This window comes from Falco punctatus, assembly GCF_963210335.1.
Source record: "Falco punctatus genome assembly, chromosome: 9".
Classification (NCBI taxonomy): Eukaryota; Metazoa; Chordata; class Aves; order Falconiformes; family Falconidae; genus Falco; species Falco punctatus.
The window spans coordinates 3610833-3629179 of NC_137589.1; the positions used below are offsets into that span (position 1 = coordinate 3610833).

Below are 18347 nucleotides of genomic sequence, written 5' to 3' on the forward strand. Positions count from 1 at the left end.
ACCAACTCATCAGCGGCTCATGCAGGAGCAGGAGGGGTTTTGGAGTTAACTGCATGCAGGAAATCTCTCACATCCTGAGTCCCAGCTCGCTCCTCTGTAACTGTATATTATGGTGCTGCTCTCCAGCCCCAGCTGATGAAAGTTTCTCTCCCCCAGCCCGGGCTGCGATGCCAGAGCGCGCCCGTGCCGAGCGGCCGCGCCGCGCCCCCCCGCGCCCCCCAGCCCCGCGGCCCCTGCTGCTGCTGAGCCTCCCCTGGCTCCTTCTGGCATCACCCGCAGCGCAAGGTAAGTACCGCCGCGGAGCTGGGGATTTTCCTGAAGCCCTTCCTCAACCCACGCTCCATTTTCAGGGGACAAGCAAGGGAGAAGTGACCTGAACAAAATCAGCGCAGCCGGCTGCGCGGGGGGCGCTTCGTCGGGCGCTCCCAGCGCTGATTTTGCGGCGTCCCCCCCCTCCCCCCACCGCAACGCTCCGCCGTGCTGGGCGGCGGTGTGTGTGTGTGTGTGTCCCGGAGCTGCGGATCTCCCGCTGCTCTGCGCGGAGTGAGGGTTTCCCTGTCCCGTCCCGTCCCCCTCCCGGCGGGCCCTGCTGCGGCAGGCACGGCCCGCAGGGTCCCCTGCACGGCCCCGGGCCGGCGTGGGGGCTCCGGGACTGGGATACTGGCAGCGTTCGGCTTCTTGTTTCCAGCCGGGAAAAAAAATGCCTGAAAAAGCCCAACCCCGCCGGTAAAGGCGCCCCGGCTGGCGGGCGCTGCCCGGCTCGCTCGGCGGGAGCCGTGCCCCCGGTGTTTGCGGGGCTGGCGCGGCGCTGGGCGCCTCGGGGATGGGGACAGCCTGGGAAAAGCCCCTTGTCCTTCGTACAGCCGGTCTGGGGCTGGCTGAGGGGTCCTGAGGGGGGGGCAGGGCCTGTCCTCTTCGTTCGGCAGCAGCTGACAGCGCGTATTTTACGTGAGAGCGGAAGGGAGAGTCTCCTCTACAAATACGTGTAACGGGTCTTTTTTATTGCAACTTTAAACCTGGTAAATGTTTGCTTGTCTCCGGATTTATCCAGAGCAGCTTTCACTGGGACATTGGCTCTGGGCTTGCTGAGGGAAAGATGGAGATATACTTTAGCACATGTTAGCCAGCACGCTGAAATGCTAGGGCAGGCAGAAAGAGCTGTTGCATTTAATCAAGCACCTAGGATTTATGTTAATGAATTAACAGGAGTTGAAGCTTCGCTTTGCCTTTGTGAGGGGTCTATAGTTTCTTGTCGTCAGCGTTTCTATTTACAGCAAATCAGCGCGCTGGGGCTAAAGGCTGCAGCAATTCTCAGGTAGATGAGTAGGAACAGGTCCCCTGTTCCCTTGCGATGGGTTGGGGGTGGGTTTCTTTGGGTTGAGGCAGCACATTCCCCTTCACTGGGGGTGGGAGCCACTGTGGCCGGCCAGGCTGCTCCATGTCTTGGAAGTGGGCTAGAACAGAAGGTAAACTTGACTATGCATCCAGGAAAGTTTGAGGTAAGATGCTTCAAGCATTCACATGTGACAGAAACGAAGAAATGAACAAACCTCAAAGTCATTGTCCATGCAATAGAGTAAGAGGGCAAGCTGCAGGTGACTTAGATCCAGCTTGCAAACGAGAGAGCAGAATGGTAAGTGGGGGTGGGATTCCTGTCACCTGTGCCAGGGGATTCTCTGAGAGCCAAGCTGAAGCTCTAAGGGTGAATCAAGCTCTTCGTAGAGTCTGTGTCAGCTGCTCATCCTTACGGTGCACATCTGTAGATGTCTAAGCTTGAGCAACAGTGGTGCTTGCTGACCCTCGCAGCTCAGCTGGATTTCAGCTTTGCCTTGCTGCATCTTTCTTACTCCCCTTCTCCCCGTAACATGTGTATAACTTGCTCTTTGGCTTCCGCAGCCAGTGTGCTCAGCGAGCATCCTCTCCTCTAATACCATTTTCTTCCTGTGGAAGAAGAGAACAGCTTTAGCTTTGCCAGAGCATGTGCTGCTTTCTTGGTCGCAGAGGTGCTGAAAGTTACAGCCGCGTGCTTCTAGACCTGGCGAAGCTGCCCGCTGGCGATGTGTGCTGTGCTGGCACTCAGCTCCACCGGGCGATAGGAAGCTCTGCAACTTCTACCTCAGCTGGCTTTGCTGCTGAGCCTGCTTCGGGCCCGGTGTTAGTGATCTGAGGGGCTGCTGGGACATCCTTATTTTTACGTAAAGATATGCTCAGTGATCATTTGAGTTTAAGTTATGATAAACCTTGAAAACCCGTTTTGGAATGTGGTAATAGACATGCATGAGGTGGGACTGCCCTAGTAACAGCTCTAATATTAACCAGTAATTATTAGGTTATGAGCTAGGCAACTTTGAAGTAGCCTTGCTGCTCACTGTTAGTATGAGTTTCCTTTCTCATTTTGTACAGTTTTACAATCGCCCTTCTAGTTTTCAGTATTGCTAGCTCTTGGTGGCTGGCTGAAGGGCCTCATGGACAAAAAGGAAAACTAATTGAAGTACCAGCCTCAGCAAAGCAAAACTGGCTTTGCTATCCTTGTGGAGGAAAATATATAATAGGATAAGATCTAATCTTATGGACTCAATCAAATGCCTTAAAATCTACATCTGCATAAGCTTTTCACAGAGTCAAGGCCTCCTTGTATCTGCAGGGCAGACAAAGTGGTGGTGTGTAAAGGTAAACTCCAAATTACTAGATGCTAAATCTCTTTTAGATAGTAGGTGTCAGCTGGAAGGACAGTGGAAAAATGAAAATGCTAAAATTGCCGTCCAAAATTCTTTACCTTCAATTAAAATAGCTTTTCTGTCAGATTTTATTGTTGTTACTGATTGCAACTGCATTAGCTGTAATAGAAATAAATTACAGAAGAAATCGTGTCTCTCGCTTTAAACCCCATCTCGCCAACACACTGTGTTTGAGAGCTCACTTTCAAATACTGTCTTCTTTCAAACTGTTCCAGTGTTTGTGGCAGATATTTATGGTCTGTGTATAATCACCTTCTTGTCTGATGATTATCCCTATCAGGTCCCCTGCAGATAGCCTGGCATGAGCTGTCACTGTCCGGGGGCTCCATAGATCCATGCCAAAACACACCAGCTGAGGATATTATGCCCACTCTTCAAATCATGTTGGCATCGTTAACTCTCCTGCTCGCTGGGGAGCTGCTGGCTTGTTTGCTGCTGTTTTGTTGGGCATCTTCTCGCTTTCCTTGAGATTTTTGGAAAGGTCTCCATCCAGCCACAAAGAGCATCCGTGAACTAATGATTGACAGGCTACGTTCTGGGCAGCTTTTCATCCTGCTCGCAGCGCAGAGGCTGCCCTGGTGGCACTTAGCTCTAACGACACACGGGTGACTGCAGCCAGACCAGGGCTGTGTTTATCTGTTGCTTCCACTGAAGCTGTCAGCTGCTGCTGATGCTATTGATCATGAAATTCTGTTTTAAAAAGGCTGAATTCATGTACAGGCTTATTTGGTCCTCCACCAGCCTTGTTCAGCCCTCACATACCCTAATCCTGACAGATTTATCACTAACGGTCCCTATGTTTCTAACTACCTCACATTGCCAGTGCAAATTGTCCAAGGAGTCCAGCTGGGCTTTGTTTTATTAGTATTCATGTGCATCCTTTTGGGCAGCACCGTTTGCGCTCCAGGGCTGCAGTGCTGCATGCGAATGGCGAGCAGCGAGCTGGGTTTGCCAGGCGGGCAGCAGGATGTGGCCAGCGCGGGGTGGCAGAGAAGCCCCCACGTGCGTGCCCAGGGTGCTTGAACAGCCCGGCTTCTGCTGGGGGTGCTGCCAAGCCTCCTGTCCAAAAACCCCTGACTTCTGGAGACTCTGCTTGAAGGCTGATAGCGTGGATTTTCTCTTGACTTCTGCTGTGAGCGTTGTTGTCAACAAAGAAGTGACGTTTCTAAGGTGTTTGCAATCAGGTCTGAAATGCTGTTGGGTTTATGTGGCCAGGCTCTGCTACGCCAGCAGGCTCTCCCCAGCTTCGCACCTCACGCAGCATCCAGCCCTGCTTAGGATGCCAGGCCCTTCACGCTATGCGCATTGGAAGGATTTTTTTCTTTAATTGCTTTTTCTGATGGCTTCTTTTCCTCTACACTTTCTTGTGTTTTACTCCACATCATCTCAGATTTTGCTATTCCTGTCGCATGTGCGTTGTACTTGCACTTCAAGTGGCTTTTCAGGTTACTCCTAGGACAAAGTATACCACTTCCAAAATTATACTGTACTAAAGGCCTAAATCACGCCTGTAGAGGTTTCTCTAAGGCCCTGCTGAGCCTCCAGGGCAAATCTATGACAAATCAAATTAAAACCCCATGGCTTGAGTAAGTCTGGTAGAGGGTTGCAGCTGATTCTGGATAGGACAGCACAGTCCAAAAGGACAATTCCCTTTGTTTCTGGGGAAAGCAGAGCAAAGTGCTTCAATGGTATTAAATTTTTATCTTATTGATAAAAGGATCACAGTAACTGAGGAAAAGTATTGTTTCTTAGGAGGCCTCTGCTCCAGGATGTTGACCCTTCTCCTTTCAGTATCACTTAAAAGTTTGAGACTACGTTGATATCGAGTGTGATGTTGGCATCGATGCTTCAGAAAGTGACTTGTTGAACTGCATCATCCAGTCAGAAATGCTGAATCATCTGTTAAGTCTTTTCATGTTGTTTCATTATTTTTTTATACCCCGTGTAAATGAGTTTGCTGCTTTCCATGCCTTGGAGAACTATTTGGTTAGATTGGGGGTGGGGGATTGTCCATTCACAAGGTCAACATGACAAACCCATTGATTAGATGAACACATTCTTCCTTGTCCAAAATGTATGATCTAATAAGCCAAGAAGTGAAATGTTTCACAGCCTGTTAACCATGCTAGATAATACACAGCAAGGCATAAAAAACTGGATGCAGAATTTGGTACAAAAGAATCTTTAACTAGTTTATTGTTAGGTATTTGTTAGGAGGAACTGTGTCAGTCCCTGTAAATTTAGTCTTACTAGTATGTGTTGTATGTATTAAGCGAAAAACCTTCCTCTGACAATGGTGAGTTTGCTGTTTTCTTGCTTCTATTTAATCTGTTATAATTCTGAAAACAGCTGATCAAGCAAGAGAAATAAACCTCATGTGTGACTGCTTACCTTTGAAAGAACATTCTAGAATATAAACTTCACTGAATCCAAGTGCTTATGGGATTTTGTTTTGATATAGTCACGTAAAATAAAATATCTGGACTTTGTCATAATGCTACATTTAATAATGTGAGCATATGGGCCTGACCATGTGTGGAGCTGAACATCACCAATATTTTATTCAGCAGCAGTCTGTACGCAGTGATGGTAGTGTGCTAAAGATCCGCTGTTCCTTCAATGATTAGAAGACGTGAGGAAGAGTACTATTGAGTCCAGGTTATTTAAGCTTGTTTTGCATTCCTGTTCTGCCATTGAGAGCATGGTGGTGACCGAGCTACAGCTGAGAGTAAAACGTGGCCTCTGTAGCTTACGAGGAAGGATGCAGCATCCCACTCCTGATCCGCGTTCCTTTGCGAATTGGAGATCATAAAAACATATCTGGGTTAAAAACCACTCTTGCATTTTGACACAGATTTTAAAGCAAGAGGTAAGCATTCCAAGTGAAACAGTATTGATTTTGTCACCTATTGCCTCTTAAGTGAGCGCCCCGCCGAAGAGAGATTTTGGGTAAACGCTTGTGGCTCGTGGGGAAGTGCAGGGTTGTTGGGGAAGAAATCGTCACGCTTTAGGAAGAAGCAGCGTGTCTGTTTATTGTGTCCTGTATGTTCCTTGTGTGTGGGTCAGATCCTCAGTTGGGATAAATTGTCTTATTTCCATGGATCTGGTTCCTTTGTACAACCTGGCGCTGATGTTCTGTTCTATTTGTTTAAAATCTGCTTGACAGGATCAGAGGAGGTGTAGGCTAGATAAGCAAAGCTACGTTAGTGACCTGAGGAGATATCTTGACCTGAGGAAACAATAAAAATAAATGTTCATTTACTCCTGTGGCTCATCCTGAAGAAGCCTGTGAAAGTCAGGAGTTATGGACCGATCCAGTGCTTATGGTGACATTTGTTGTAAGGTCACACACATAAACCTGAGCAGGGTAGGTGGCTTCAAGAACATTAAGTAACTCTAAGTTTTCTGTTAATTTGTGTTTCAAAAAATGGAGAGACAGGTTTCAGTGAGAGCTTATGTTAGTACATGTGCCGTTCGTTTTCCTTTTTCTGCTGTTGTATAATGCGAGCAGCAGGTATTCCCCGCACAAACAAAAATGTGTGATGGATATTGCCTCCTCAGCCCAGTGTCTCGTTTGCTAGGCTTGGGAAAGAAATACAGATCGTTTCCCACACACGTTTACCTAAATCAATCCCGAAATCTGCTTCAGCTGGATTTGCAGTGTTTTCGGTGTGATTTCCCAGAGAACATCTGAATGAATGATTTGTGTGCATGTGATGAGCACAACTCAAGCTCCCACTCAGTAGGTTTTTTTCACTGATGATTGTATATGGGAATGAACATCCCTCAATACAGCTCTGCTAAGGATTCCTTGCACTCAGCGAGGGAGGCCAATAAATCACTGGAGAAAAGGATTGTGTCTTTTAAAAGAACAAGTGGAAACTGTATTTTCGGGAGTAATTTTGAACTTCATTCAGTGGAAAGTAGCTTTTCTTGAGCATTTGGAGGGGAGGAGCTGGAGAGGAACGCTGGATCTGGACTGTCACGTAATTATGTGGACTTATTGCTGAAAAATGAATATATGCAGTACTTTGACATTGGGGCTCTGTGGATTACTTTTGCCTGGGCTTCTGAAGCACAGATTATTGTTTCTCTCCTCAAATGAGTGGTTTTGTTAGGTGCTGCCTCACTGATGCTGAAGGGTGTGAGGCTGAGTTTATAATCTAAATGAGAATCTCTGAGACTGGGATCCTCTGGGGAAGGAGCAGCGGTGCAGGAAGAAGCAGATGTGCCCTGGTGGTGCCTATGTTGGGATGATGATGGGGTGGTGTTAAATGGGACATCTTGCGCTATGGCATCCTGGAAACACCTGTGGGAAAGGCATTGTGCAGCCTTTGGTATTTTTTACCTGTTATTAGTCCTGTCCCGCTCGTTTTATGTGAGAAAGAATGACTGGGATGATTTATGTGGTATGTATCAGGACTTGGAAAAGAATTATGGAACGGTTTGGGTTAGAAGGAACCCAGCAAGCTTAAAACAGGATCTGCAGCAAGGGGACAGGAATTCTTCTAAGCTGTTATGTCACTTACTTTTCAAAGCTACTTTGGGTTTGAATCTTGCATTTACAACATGACATTTTTGGTGAACTCCAAGCACTGAGCACTTCCATGGGGGGAACCTCTTGATACGTACCCATCACCTGGTGCGCCAAAATGCCCTCTGGTTCAATGCTTTGTTGCTTTATTTGTCTCCTACCTTGAAATGTTTTCTTCTAGGGGAGAAAAAAAAAAAAAAAAAAAAAAAGAAGACAACTCTGTCTTTGGACTGGTCCTGCATAGTAATTCTTCAGTCAAACGTGTAACAACATCACAAATGAGGCTGGACAGCTGTTTCCCTAATATAGTATATGTATATATACTATATACGTAATAAAGCTTGGTTTTCACCATTTGAAATGCTCCGCAGTCTCCCTGCCCCCTCCTGCAGTCAATGGCAAATGTTGTTCTCCAAACTCCACTTGTCACATTTTGTCCTGGAGAACAGGGAGGATATTGAGATATACTGGCTTCTTTCCTTGAGTGCATTTCAGTATGTATTTTGTATAATGAGAGCCCAAATCCTTCTCGCATTACTTAGGCTTTAATCACACTGTGCTCTCCCAAGATTGCTTTAATCGCATTTGCATCAGCAGAAGTAACTCTGTATGATGAGCAATATTTCATCTGCAAACAGAGGAGACAGATCTCGGGCACATGATGAGGAAGGAACTGGCTGTCCTGGATTCGTTACAGCTCAGCTCTCTAGTGAAGAACGGTGTAGCATCCTGATTTGAGAAATAGATATTCAAGAATTAGAATGAACAAAAGCTATTTTTGCCGTTTTCTTGAGGACTGTCAAGTGTGATAGTTCCCTTTCAATTTTCTCCTCAATGGCTTTTTTGGCATTTGTTAACTCCCAAGAAGCGCGATGCTGCCTAGTGCAGCACACATCATTTTGTACTTTAGCCATGACATTACCGTATATGAGAACTGAAAACTTATATAGATATTACACCAATATATAAACCATGTGTGTTAGAAAGACAAGTTCAGTTTTGAAATATTTGACTTAGCTATGCTTTTCACTTTCAATCTGTGCCAAACATGTGCTTGAATGACTGATGGAGTCATATGGTTCCCTGAATAAAGCACTTTATTGTGCGCAGACTTAGAGCCTTCCAACAGTTGTATTACAGAAGCTTGAAGATTAAGATGATCCAACTGCTTAGGGGGTATGTTCCACAATGAACATTTTATTTTCCTTTATTCCCCTCTCTCTCTATTTTTCACCTTAATATGTGTCATTAGTTTGTTCAGCTGGTCACACAGTGACACTGACCACAGAGCCTTTGGTCGAGAAGAACAGCAAGTTACCTTGAAATTTCAGCTTTCACTCCCATGTTTGTATTAAAATGTTGAACACATGACTTTTTTTCCATGGAGTTTATGGGATTTCGTGGGGGAGGGCTGTTCCCTGTCGCAGATTATTTCATCAGCAGAATCACATTTAAGAAGGGAATAACTCATGCAAGAACAAGTGATGACAGGAGATAGTTCTTGGAATTATAAAACTGAAATATTAAAAAGCCTGGGTTTAATGCTGTTTAGTTAAAGGGGATCTGTGCATCTCAAACTCCTATTTCTCATCTGAGCAGCCGGTGCTTGCGAAGTTGCTCAGTGCAAAAGATCAAGCGGACATGCTGTAGTCACACGCGGACCGGTGCAAAGCTGACAGACCTGTCAAGTTGGAGAGGGGATCTTTTTGTGTTAGAAGCAGAAAGAATGGAAAATTAATTTCAGAAATGCGTGGAGTCATCTTGCTGCTGCATGTCCTCAGGCTCATCAAAGACCTTTACTGACTTTTGAGGTTTTAAAAATTTTGTACATGAGTAGTAATTTTGCAACGGGAAGGAAAATGCAAGATTCAAGCCCAAGAAGATCCGTGGAATCAGTTGCTTTCCAAAAGTTACTTGTGCTTAAATGCCTGAGGTCTTGGGTTTGGGAAATGGGGGAGGAGTGAGAAAACAAGTAACACTTTGTGTTAGTTAGGTGGCTTGCGTTTTTTCTTTTCTTTTCTTTTCTTTTTTTTTTTTTTAATAATTATTTTCCAGGCAGGCCATGAAAGGACTAATTTTATTAGATTTTGTGGAGAGAATCAATGTACTGCTTAGATGTGCAAAGGTTAATTGGAAGAATAATTTATGATTTTGAACTAATAAAAACTTTACTGCAAAAGATAAGATTTCTATATTATGCGCAGTCAAATCTTGCTCAGCCTCTTGTGCTTACATACAGATGAGGGCAGAGCCCGGTATGCTCTGTGCTGTCTTTTTTAAAGCTGTGTAAATGCTGTTAGTGGGATAATGGGAAGTAACTTACCGGCATGGTGGGGTTTCTGATTTTTGACCTTTCTTTTGAGAGGGCATCTTTGTTTTCGACTGGTGGTTAGTGTAAAATTTAAGATGGATGGATGGGTGACTTTAAGGCAAACTATTGCTTATTTGACCCTATGCGAGTTACTGGACTTTCTGTCTTTAACCGTGATGCACTGGAAATCTGGTACTGGTTTATTTTGCAGCATTTTCATATTTATTTTCAGATATTGTTTTAATTTGGATTTTTGTTACATTAGTAAGTGACCAATTATTATTTTTCCTGCCTCAAACAGAATGGGTACCATTCTAGAAGGTGGTTTCAGCAAGATCTGTGCCTGGATAATGTTTAGCTTGGGTAATGTTTTGGCTTTTGCTGCAAGATGGAGTGAAATAGAGGACTGGAAGCACAAATCCCCACTCCTAGGCCAAAGAGTTGGATAGTTGACACTTTTTTTTTCTTCTTTTTTTTGGCATGATATAGTCTTAGTCCTGATGTTAACAATTTCCATTTAAAGCAAGTTGATTTTTTCCCCCTTGATCCGCAAGAGCTGGATGTGATCCTCTTTGCTCAGAACTTCTATATTGCAATCCTATCTAACTTTATGTATAGCCACTTTATACACATCATCTATAAATATATCAGCACTGGCAAGATAAATACCAAAAGGTATATAAAGCTAAAGGACAGTCATGGGTCCTGTCATCTTTGGTTTTCTAGATTATGCAAAATAATTCTTTTAGTTCTCTTCTTGTAATTCAGTCTTTCCACTTCCCTGCTCACCCTGGCAGCCTTTCCAATCCACCAGCTCCAGGCTGAATTAATCTTTTGTGAATGCAGGTGAGGTGAGGAGAAATGCCCGCAGCATTCCAGATGTGCTTCTATCGCTAACTCTCAGGAGTAACTTCAATATCTGATATTCACTGGAAACACTTCTTTTGATGCAGCGTTCCAGGACTGCCTTTGCTTCACGTGACATCAGTGTTACACTGAATAGCGTGTATGGGTCTGTCTGGTGTCACTTGCCTTTAAAGATTACCGCTCAGAGCAGAAAACTTACTAGTCCCTAAGGGTATGACCCTCCCTTCTGTAGTACTTGGTTTCAGCCCTTTGCTCCAGCCTGTAAGTTATTGGATACTTTGGCAATATTCCTGTCTTCTGTGCAGACATCGTCTCCTAACTTGGAGTATTGGATTTCAGGAGGATGCTTGTGCACGCCGAGTAAAGGTTGCTGATAGAAATATTGATCCTGTATTGTATTGTACTTATTACATTTTCTTACTGAACCTTGGTGGAAACCTTCCTTTACCTGACTAGTTAGTGATGTGCTCGGTGGGTAGTTTTTACTCCTTACTCGGTTTCCTCCCCTTCTTAAAATTCCTAAGTTCACCCTCATCTTGAAAGGCAAATGCTTTTCCTTCTCTCTTAGTGTGTGAGCTTGGTAATTTTGAATTAAAAAGTTCTATTTTGAGTCTGGAGGTGTTAAAAGAATCATCCCAAATAAGATGTGACGGCAAATGATGTGGGGAATAAAACTTTCCCATCTGACGGGCATCCCGGCTGGCAGTGGTGGCTCTGTTGGGATGCCTGCCCAGCTCGCTGGGGCTGGTTGCACAGAGCAGACCCGAGGTATCCTGGGCTATAGGGGAAGCCATCTGGCAGCAGAGCCTGTGGGGATGCCTCGGTACCCTGCCACAAAACTAATTGCCAATGGTCCAGCGCATGCTGTATGCAGCCATGTGCATAGCCCTTCCACCACACGTAGCCAGAAATGACCCATCCAAATCACCGATCCCACTGACTGTGAACTAAGCAGAGGAAGCTGAAGAAAATGAGGAGGGAAATGGATAAAGCATGCCTTTTCTGTCTTCCACAGCATTGCCAAAGCCCTGCGATACAGAGCAGTGCTGTTAGCTGTTTTCAGTTTGCAGAAAAATTACTCCGTTCTATTATTCTTTCCTGTCCTACGATTATTCTGGTGCATTGGTGTTTTGTTGCAGAACAAAAAGCAGATAGGCTGTGACTTACAACTCTGAGCCCATTTGTAATATGAAAGGTAACATGAGGATAATATCATTTAATTCCATTTATCCTTCTTTTATCCTATTATTTTCATATCTCAGCAGTAGCTGCAGTGGGTTACACGAAGGGTGACTGGATGCGGTGTGCCAGGGAGGGGGCTGCGGTCTGGGTGGGCTGGAGATGGACAGCCTGCAGCGTTGCCAGGGCTGGGGCCATCAGCCCTGGGCTGGGCTTTAGTGGGGTGCTGGGGCTGTAAGAGCCCTTGGGTGCCTCGAGACCCTGACAGAACCATGTTAACGAGCGCGGCAAGATGTGCAGATGGGATTCCCAGAACGTGGACATCCACGATGGGAAGGAAGCACAGCATGCAACATTGGCTTGATCGTAAATCTGTGTGTTAATAGATGGATGGTATTTATAAACTGTCCCAGGTCTGACTCCTCCCTGTGCCACGCCAGGGGAGCAGGGAGCAAAACCAGCACTAGCAGGATGGCAGGGGTCTGCAGCTGGGGGGGAGCATTTTCTTTTTTTCCTTTCACTGAATCCCATTTTATCCAGACCCACTCAGCCCTGAGAGCATTCACCTTTTTGTTTGTCATAAGGACAAATAAATTACACTGCCTGGCTAAAAGCTTATTGATTTTAAGTAAATGCAAATCTGAAGCGTGTCTGGGCTTCCTCAGGAGACAGCAGCCCTTAAGCAAGGATGTCCCTTTGCATGCTTAGAGTTTATTTTGTGCAGAGCTCGGAGGAACCGAAATACAAAGCAAAAAGATGAAAACTGTTCTTAACTTCTTTGCCAATGAGTCCTTGTATGACAGTGTGCAAAGAAGAAAAGTTGTAGAAGTACGTGGCAGATGAAAAATATTTAAGCCACACAAAAGTTAATGTCAGATAACATCTACTCATCTCGCTATTTGTACAAAGTATCTTTTCTATTACTGAAAAAAAAAAAGTATAAAGGGCACTACATCAGCTTGTGGGCTGCTTGTTGATCAAAAGCGTTACCTTCAGTGCAGGCTGAAAATAGAAAACAGATAGACACAACTGTGAAGTTTTTCATGTGAAAAAGTGGGAGACGAGCTCGTGTCAGGAAGAACTGGACAGAATTTCACTGAAATGGAAAATAAGTAGGTGAGTAAGTAGGTGCATGTGACACAAAAGATAGGAAACCTGGGTCTAATAAAAGTTTCTGGTTATACAGATGGCCTGATTTTCTTCCCCTCTCATGACACGTTACCAAAATTTAAATTCTCTGATTTCAATTACTACACTATTTATACTGCTGTAATACCGAGAGTCCCTGTAGAGAAGAGGCCTCATTATTAATGTAATGCAAACAACTCTAATGGTTCCAGCTTCAAAGAAATCATAATGAAAATGGGTAAAGGAGATGAAGAGTGGCAGAGAGGAAATACCAGCACGTCTGCGCGCATGAAGAACTGCAGCACTGGGAGCTCACGGGATGTGATCAAGGTGATGGAAACCCTTCGTTAGCTCAGATGTCCGGTCCCGTCCCATCACGCTCCTCTCCTGGTGCCCCTCGGATGCTCTTTGGGAGGGCTGGGCTTACGCTCAGAGATGGGTGGCCCAACACCCACAGAGGGAAACTGGGAGTGTGTTCTGTGCAGCCATTGTGCAAGAGACTGGGTGACGTGGCCCTCACTGGGACAGACTCTTCAGTGTTTCTGACTTTGTTGGAGGTGAGGGCTGTGCATGCCAAGGCGCTCCGAGGTTGCCAGCAGCTGGCCCACCTTTGCACCTACCCAGAAGCCCACACCACTGCTCAGGCTCAGGGCTGCTTTGGGGCTGCACATCTGTTTGTCCCATGTTTTCAAAGTTTCCCACAGATTTCAACTTCAATTTCTACATTTTTTTTGGTCTGACTCTTATGTTTTTTTTGTGGTGTTTTTTTTTCCTCCTGACTTACAGTCTTTCCCTACCCACGTCTTTAGACAGCCCTTTAGATGCTGTCCTCTTCCCCACCTCCGATGGGGGGGTGTGGGTCACTCTTCATTGGCTGTCATCCTTTATTTTCTGCAACGGGTTCTTTGAAGCTTTGCAGTGAGGCTGCAGAATCCTATTGGAAGGATTTACCTTTCTATCTTCCCCCTACTTTTATATTCACAGATTGATCTGGAATTTAAATATCACTTATGCAGTTTTCTTCATTTTGTCTCTTTCAGAAATATACACAGTACGTAAACATAATGACCTTAAATCAGAAAAATAAATTATTTGATTTACAAAAGGAACTGTAATATGCATCTATCACACTGGGGACAGTTGGGAGTTAAGCAAGTGCATGACGTTAAGCATGTGCCCAAGTGCTGTTCACAATGAGGCCCCATGACTGGGCTGCAGTGCTTTCTCTGCCTTCTTCAGGAAGCTGTGATTTTTATCACACCCAATAATTTAAATAAAAACATTCAGATAAGCAGCAAAATATTTGGCTGAAGGAAAGCAACTAGACAGAAATTGATCTTGTGTTTTATAAATGCTTATGGCTTCAGAAGAGTTTGCAATCCCTAAAGCTTGTCTGGTTTGTTTCCCCCAAATAAATTATCTTTTCCAATAAAGATATAACTGCTGCCTATAAACCTGTCTTGATGTCTGTCTCCAGACTATCAACACTTCTGCACAATATGCATTTTCAGTGTGCAGCTAAATAGGCATGTGTGTAAGATTAAATTTGCTCATTGTAATCTTACTTTGTTATGCACCACAAGCATCACTTTGTCGTAATGGAACAGGAGTAGGAGTGGCAAAATTGATCTGCACGTTGTGTAGATATTGTTCCCTTATTCCCGTGATATTTTTATAGCAGTTGCAGTTTCTGGACCATGACACGTAATGAGGGAATAACACATCTGTGCACAAATACTCATCCCTCCCTTTCCCCTTTTCTTCTGTTTCGGGTAATGTTGTGATGTTAATGCTTTGCAGAATTAATAAGAAAGGCAACTTGCACATGTAGGAGATACCAGAAAGACTTTGATGCTTCCTGATATCTAGCTGCAGCTCCATGGCATAAGACTGTGTGGAAGTGATGCAAGCAATGCATCAGTGGAAGGAGAAGTACACTCCTAGGGTTTCTTAAAATTTAGGTCTCATGAAACTTTCAGAATGGAAATCATACAAAATAATAGAAGGACCTGAGTCATTTAATTCATATAGTTGTGACTGCTCTAGTGAGCCAAGAAAAAAAAAAAAATCGGGGCTGGAGCCAAACTTTTCTCATTTCTCTCATATATGCTTCATAAATTTCTGTTCTGTGCAGGGAGCTTCATGGCTGATAATCAGAATAAAGAGCTGTGAGGTTCTCCCTAGACCCTCCTAGACACATGAGATGGTACCTTGTACATCTCCACAGGGGTGAACCCAGTCGTGGGCAGGGTTGGGACCATCACTTCCAAGGGCTGACACGATGTCCTCCCAGCCCCCTGTCACCTGGGCTTGGGCTGCGCTGAGGGTGAGGTGAGACCCTTGCCTGCAGGAACACCATACAACAAGCAACTTTCCTCTCCCCAATATACTTTATCTTTTCATCTTGGGTTTTTTATGGTGTTTTTTAAAAGCATGCTGGAAAATACCGAGCTTGTCTTCCTCTCGCATCAGCTTAACTGTGATGACTGCGTACAAAATTTTTAAATAGTTCTAACAGTGACTAAATTATTCTGCTCAAAACATAAATCTGGATTCTCAGAGTGTGTTAGGTGGCCAGAGGGGATAGGTCAGGCTGCTGGGATGGTGGTACTGAGCGCTGGGCTGCATGGGCAGGTCCCTGCAGCTCACCTCTCGCTCCCGTGCACGGTGCAGCCCTGAGCCACGGTTTAACTGCTGAAACGCTGCCCCACCACCTTCCCTCTGCACCTCCTAGCGCAAAGGCAATGGGGGAGGAGGAGGAAGAAAGGTAACACTGGCCCTTCTTCATCTTAACTGAGGGTTGTCGCATGTCTAGAGCACCTGTGAAGACGCAGGTTTGATCCTCGTGGGGTCCAAGTGCACCAAGGGGCTCAGTGTGACGGTAGGTCAAGAGCGTGGCAAACCCCGCCAACATTTTGACTGTCCCACAGTACCTGGAACCCATCCCTATCTTCTCTTTAAGGCTTTTTCTCAATACCGTACAATGATGTTGTTTTGGGGGGGCTGTTCTTTGACAGGCACCATGCCATTACTATGTTTAGTGAGAGGAAAAACGCTCGATAAATGTTGCATGCAAATAGCTGTTTGACATTGTACTATGAAATGAAGTCATCTGACTGTGTAGGAGCTGAACATTATGTCAATGGGAGTTTACATTCTCTTTTAGATTTTTTTTTTTTTCCCCCACTAATGAGAATGTGCCTCCTCGATGGTACGGGATTCTCGGTACTTTATGAATTCCTTGCATGTCCATATAGAAATGTCGAGGCTGCTAAATAAATATTCATTCTTTTGTTGCACCCAGTTCAGGATAGTTAAAACAGAGCACGACCATACATTTCCGTGTTTAGCGGAGTAGAGATGGTGCATTAAGAAATGTTTGGGGGATGATAAAATACCAAGGATTAAACGTGGTAGATCTGCTGTGTACGTCAAACCTGGAGCTTTCAGGAACCCAGACTGGGTTGTTACGTCTATGCTGTAACTCCAGCTCGCAAAGCGTGAGGACTGGCTGACCCCATTACAGAAACGGGAAGGACATAAGGGAAAGTCTGGGATCACTGTCTGCCCTTAGGGAGCCTGTGTCATGCAACTGCAGGGTTTGTTTGCCCGGGGAGAGCAGGGCCAGTTACACCCTGGGCCACTGTCCCCCCGCTCGCCTACCACCACTTCTGCCTTGAATCTGATTCAGCGCGAATGTATCAGGGAAGAGGAATGGGGAGAAGAGGGACTGGGGAGTGGAATGCTCAAGGCTGATTTCTTACCTCAATTAGGGAAAAATAGTCCTGATAAGATCTTATCTCTGTTAAATTCCTGCAGCTCGCTTACTGTCTTAATGATGACACCTATTGCATTTCCTCCTGCTATCATCTTCAATGAAAAAAAAAAAATGCAAAGTCTAGTATAATTATTAATGTAAAACTTTCAATAGTGGTGACAATACCTCTCCAATTTTTTTTATTTCGATTTGGCATCCCAGCTCCTTCTCTTTGCATCCCGGTATCTCTAATCCTGTATGGGCAGGATTTCTGCTGCTACAGAAGCGCAACATCTAATCAAGCTCGACACTTCTCTCCCAGAACCCCAGCTCTCCCAGGAATTTGTGTAGGTTTTGACACTGACAATATGACCCCACAGTGTTTTAATGTTTCATCCTTTTCCTGAATGATTTCCTTTTGAAACGTGCCGCCAGGTCCCTTAAGTAGCAAGGTTCACATTGCCAGCTGCTGTTCCCAACTAACGTGAAGTGCTTCTCCTTGTCCCTAGGCGAGAATGTGGACAGCAAATTGGAGTCCCGGAGACAGCAGATGCCAAAGGACCAGTCAAAAGATTATGAGATAACAATTCCCTTCCTTTTGAATGGAGAAGAGTGGAGACCAGTAAATGGCATTTATTCAAAGGTTAGTCTTCATTTTGCCTATTACTTTATTCTGAGGTGTATAACAATTTGAAGGCTTTAGGGGCAAGTAAATGCACTTAGCTTCATCATATCAATTATAAGAGTAATTTTTATATTTTTGTAGTGAGTCTGCTGTCTAAATTGTTACTTACCTAATTTCAGAAAATGAGTAAGGTCTTTGGTGGAAATTATTACCTTTTTACTGTAAAGTGGCATTCTTATTTCTGGTGGCAGAAATGAAAGCTTGAAGTGAAAGAATTTATTTGAAGAAGTTAACTTACATTGCTCAAGATTGTAGCATACAGCAGCAAAACAGCCCCAAAACAGAGGGAGGGGCAAATACACCAAACACATTTCCTTGATTAAATACAGTATGACAGCAAAAACTGTAAGGAAAAGTGTAAATAATGTTGCTTTATTGACTGCAGCCTGAGGCATTACCTGGAGCCCATCATGGGAGATGGCCCCCAGATGCCACCCCATGTACTGCGGGGGGGGGGGGGGGGTGGGCGGCGAGTCACCCTTCACACTCTGCTTTCCCCTTGCCTAGCAAGGCGATAATCCATCGCTAGTTCTGACCAAGCAGAGATTGTTCCCCCTCTTGACAGGCCCTGATAAGCTTTCCTCCTTTTTTTCCTGTTGGACATTGGCAGATAATATGGGCTTTTAGGAGAAAAGGGCTGTTTTCTGTCTGCTTGGTCCCCTGCTTGAAGCATGAAGACAGGTTGTTGTTGATTATCACCAAAGATGTCACGGGAATCTCTTAGCCAACTTTTTTAACTCAGGTCTGGTTTTCTTCCAGCTTACTTTTTTTTTTTTTTTTTAATTGTCAGAATGAGGAGAAAAAAGGGTTGTTTTTTTTTTAAAAAAAATAAATTAAAAATAACTTAAGCAAAGCAAAAACCATCACATGCAAACAATGCAAACAGTACAGCCAGGCCTTTAGGAACAGCTTTCTTTAATGCATCGGGAAAACTTTTCATGGAGAAATCCTACTTGAGTTCTGCCACCATTTGGGGGATGCTTTTGAATCTTTCTGCTGATTGACAGAAATAGGCTTGAAAAGAGATTTCAAAACTAGGGATCTGAGCTTCAAAAAACCTTGTCTGGATTAGAATTTTGCTTACTTCCCTGCCCCCCCACCCCCTCCTAAATGGAAAAGAAGGGCCATTCCTAGTTTTGAATATCTGC

General features: G+C 44.6%; 1 protein-coding gene across 1 annotated transcript in view; it reads left to right on the forward strand.

The window, feature by feature from the left end:
- Positions 1-53: 53 nt before the first annotated feature.
- Positions 54-18347, forward strand: part of ADAM12 (ADAM metallopeptidase domain 12) — a gene marked incomplete at its 5' end in the record, with an annotated part of 192183 nt that continues 173889 nt past the window's right edge. Inside the window, 4 exon segments of the mRNA XM_080403123.1 lie at positions 54-91; positions 93-142; positions 145-285; positions 17024-17157. Of these exon segments, the coding sequence (XP_080259249.1) occupies positions 54-91; positions 93-142; positions 145-285; positions 17024-17157 (363 nt within the window).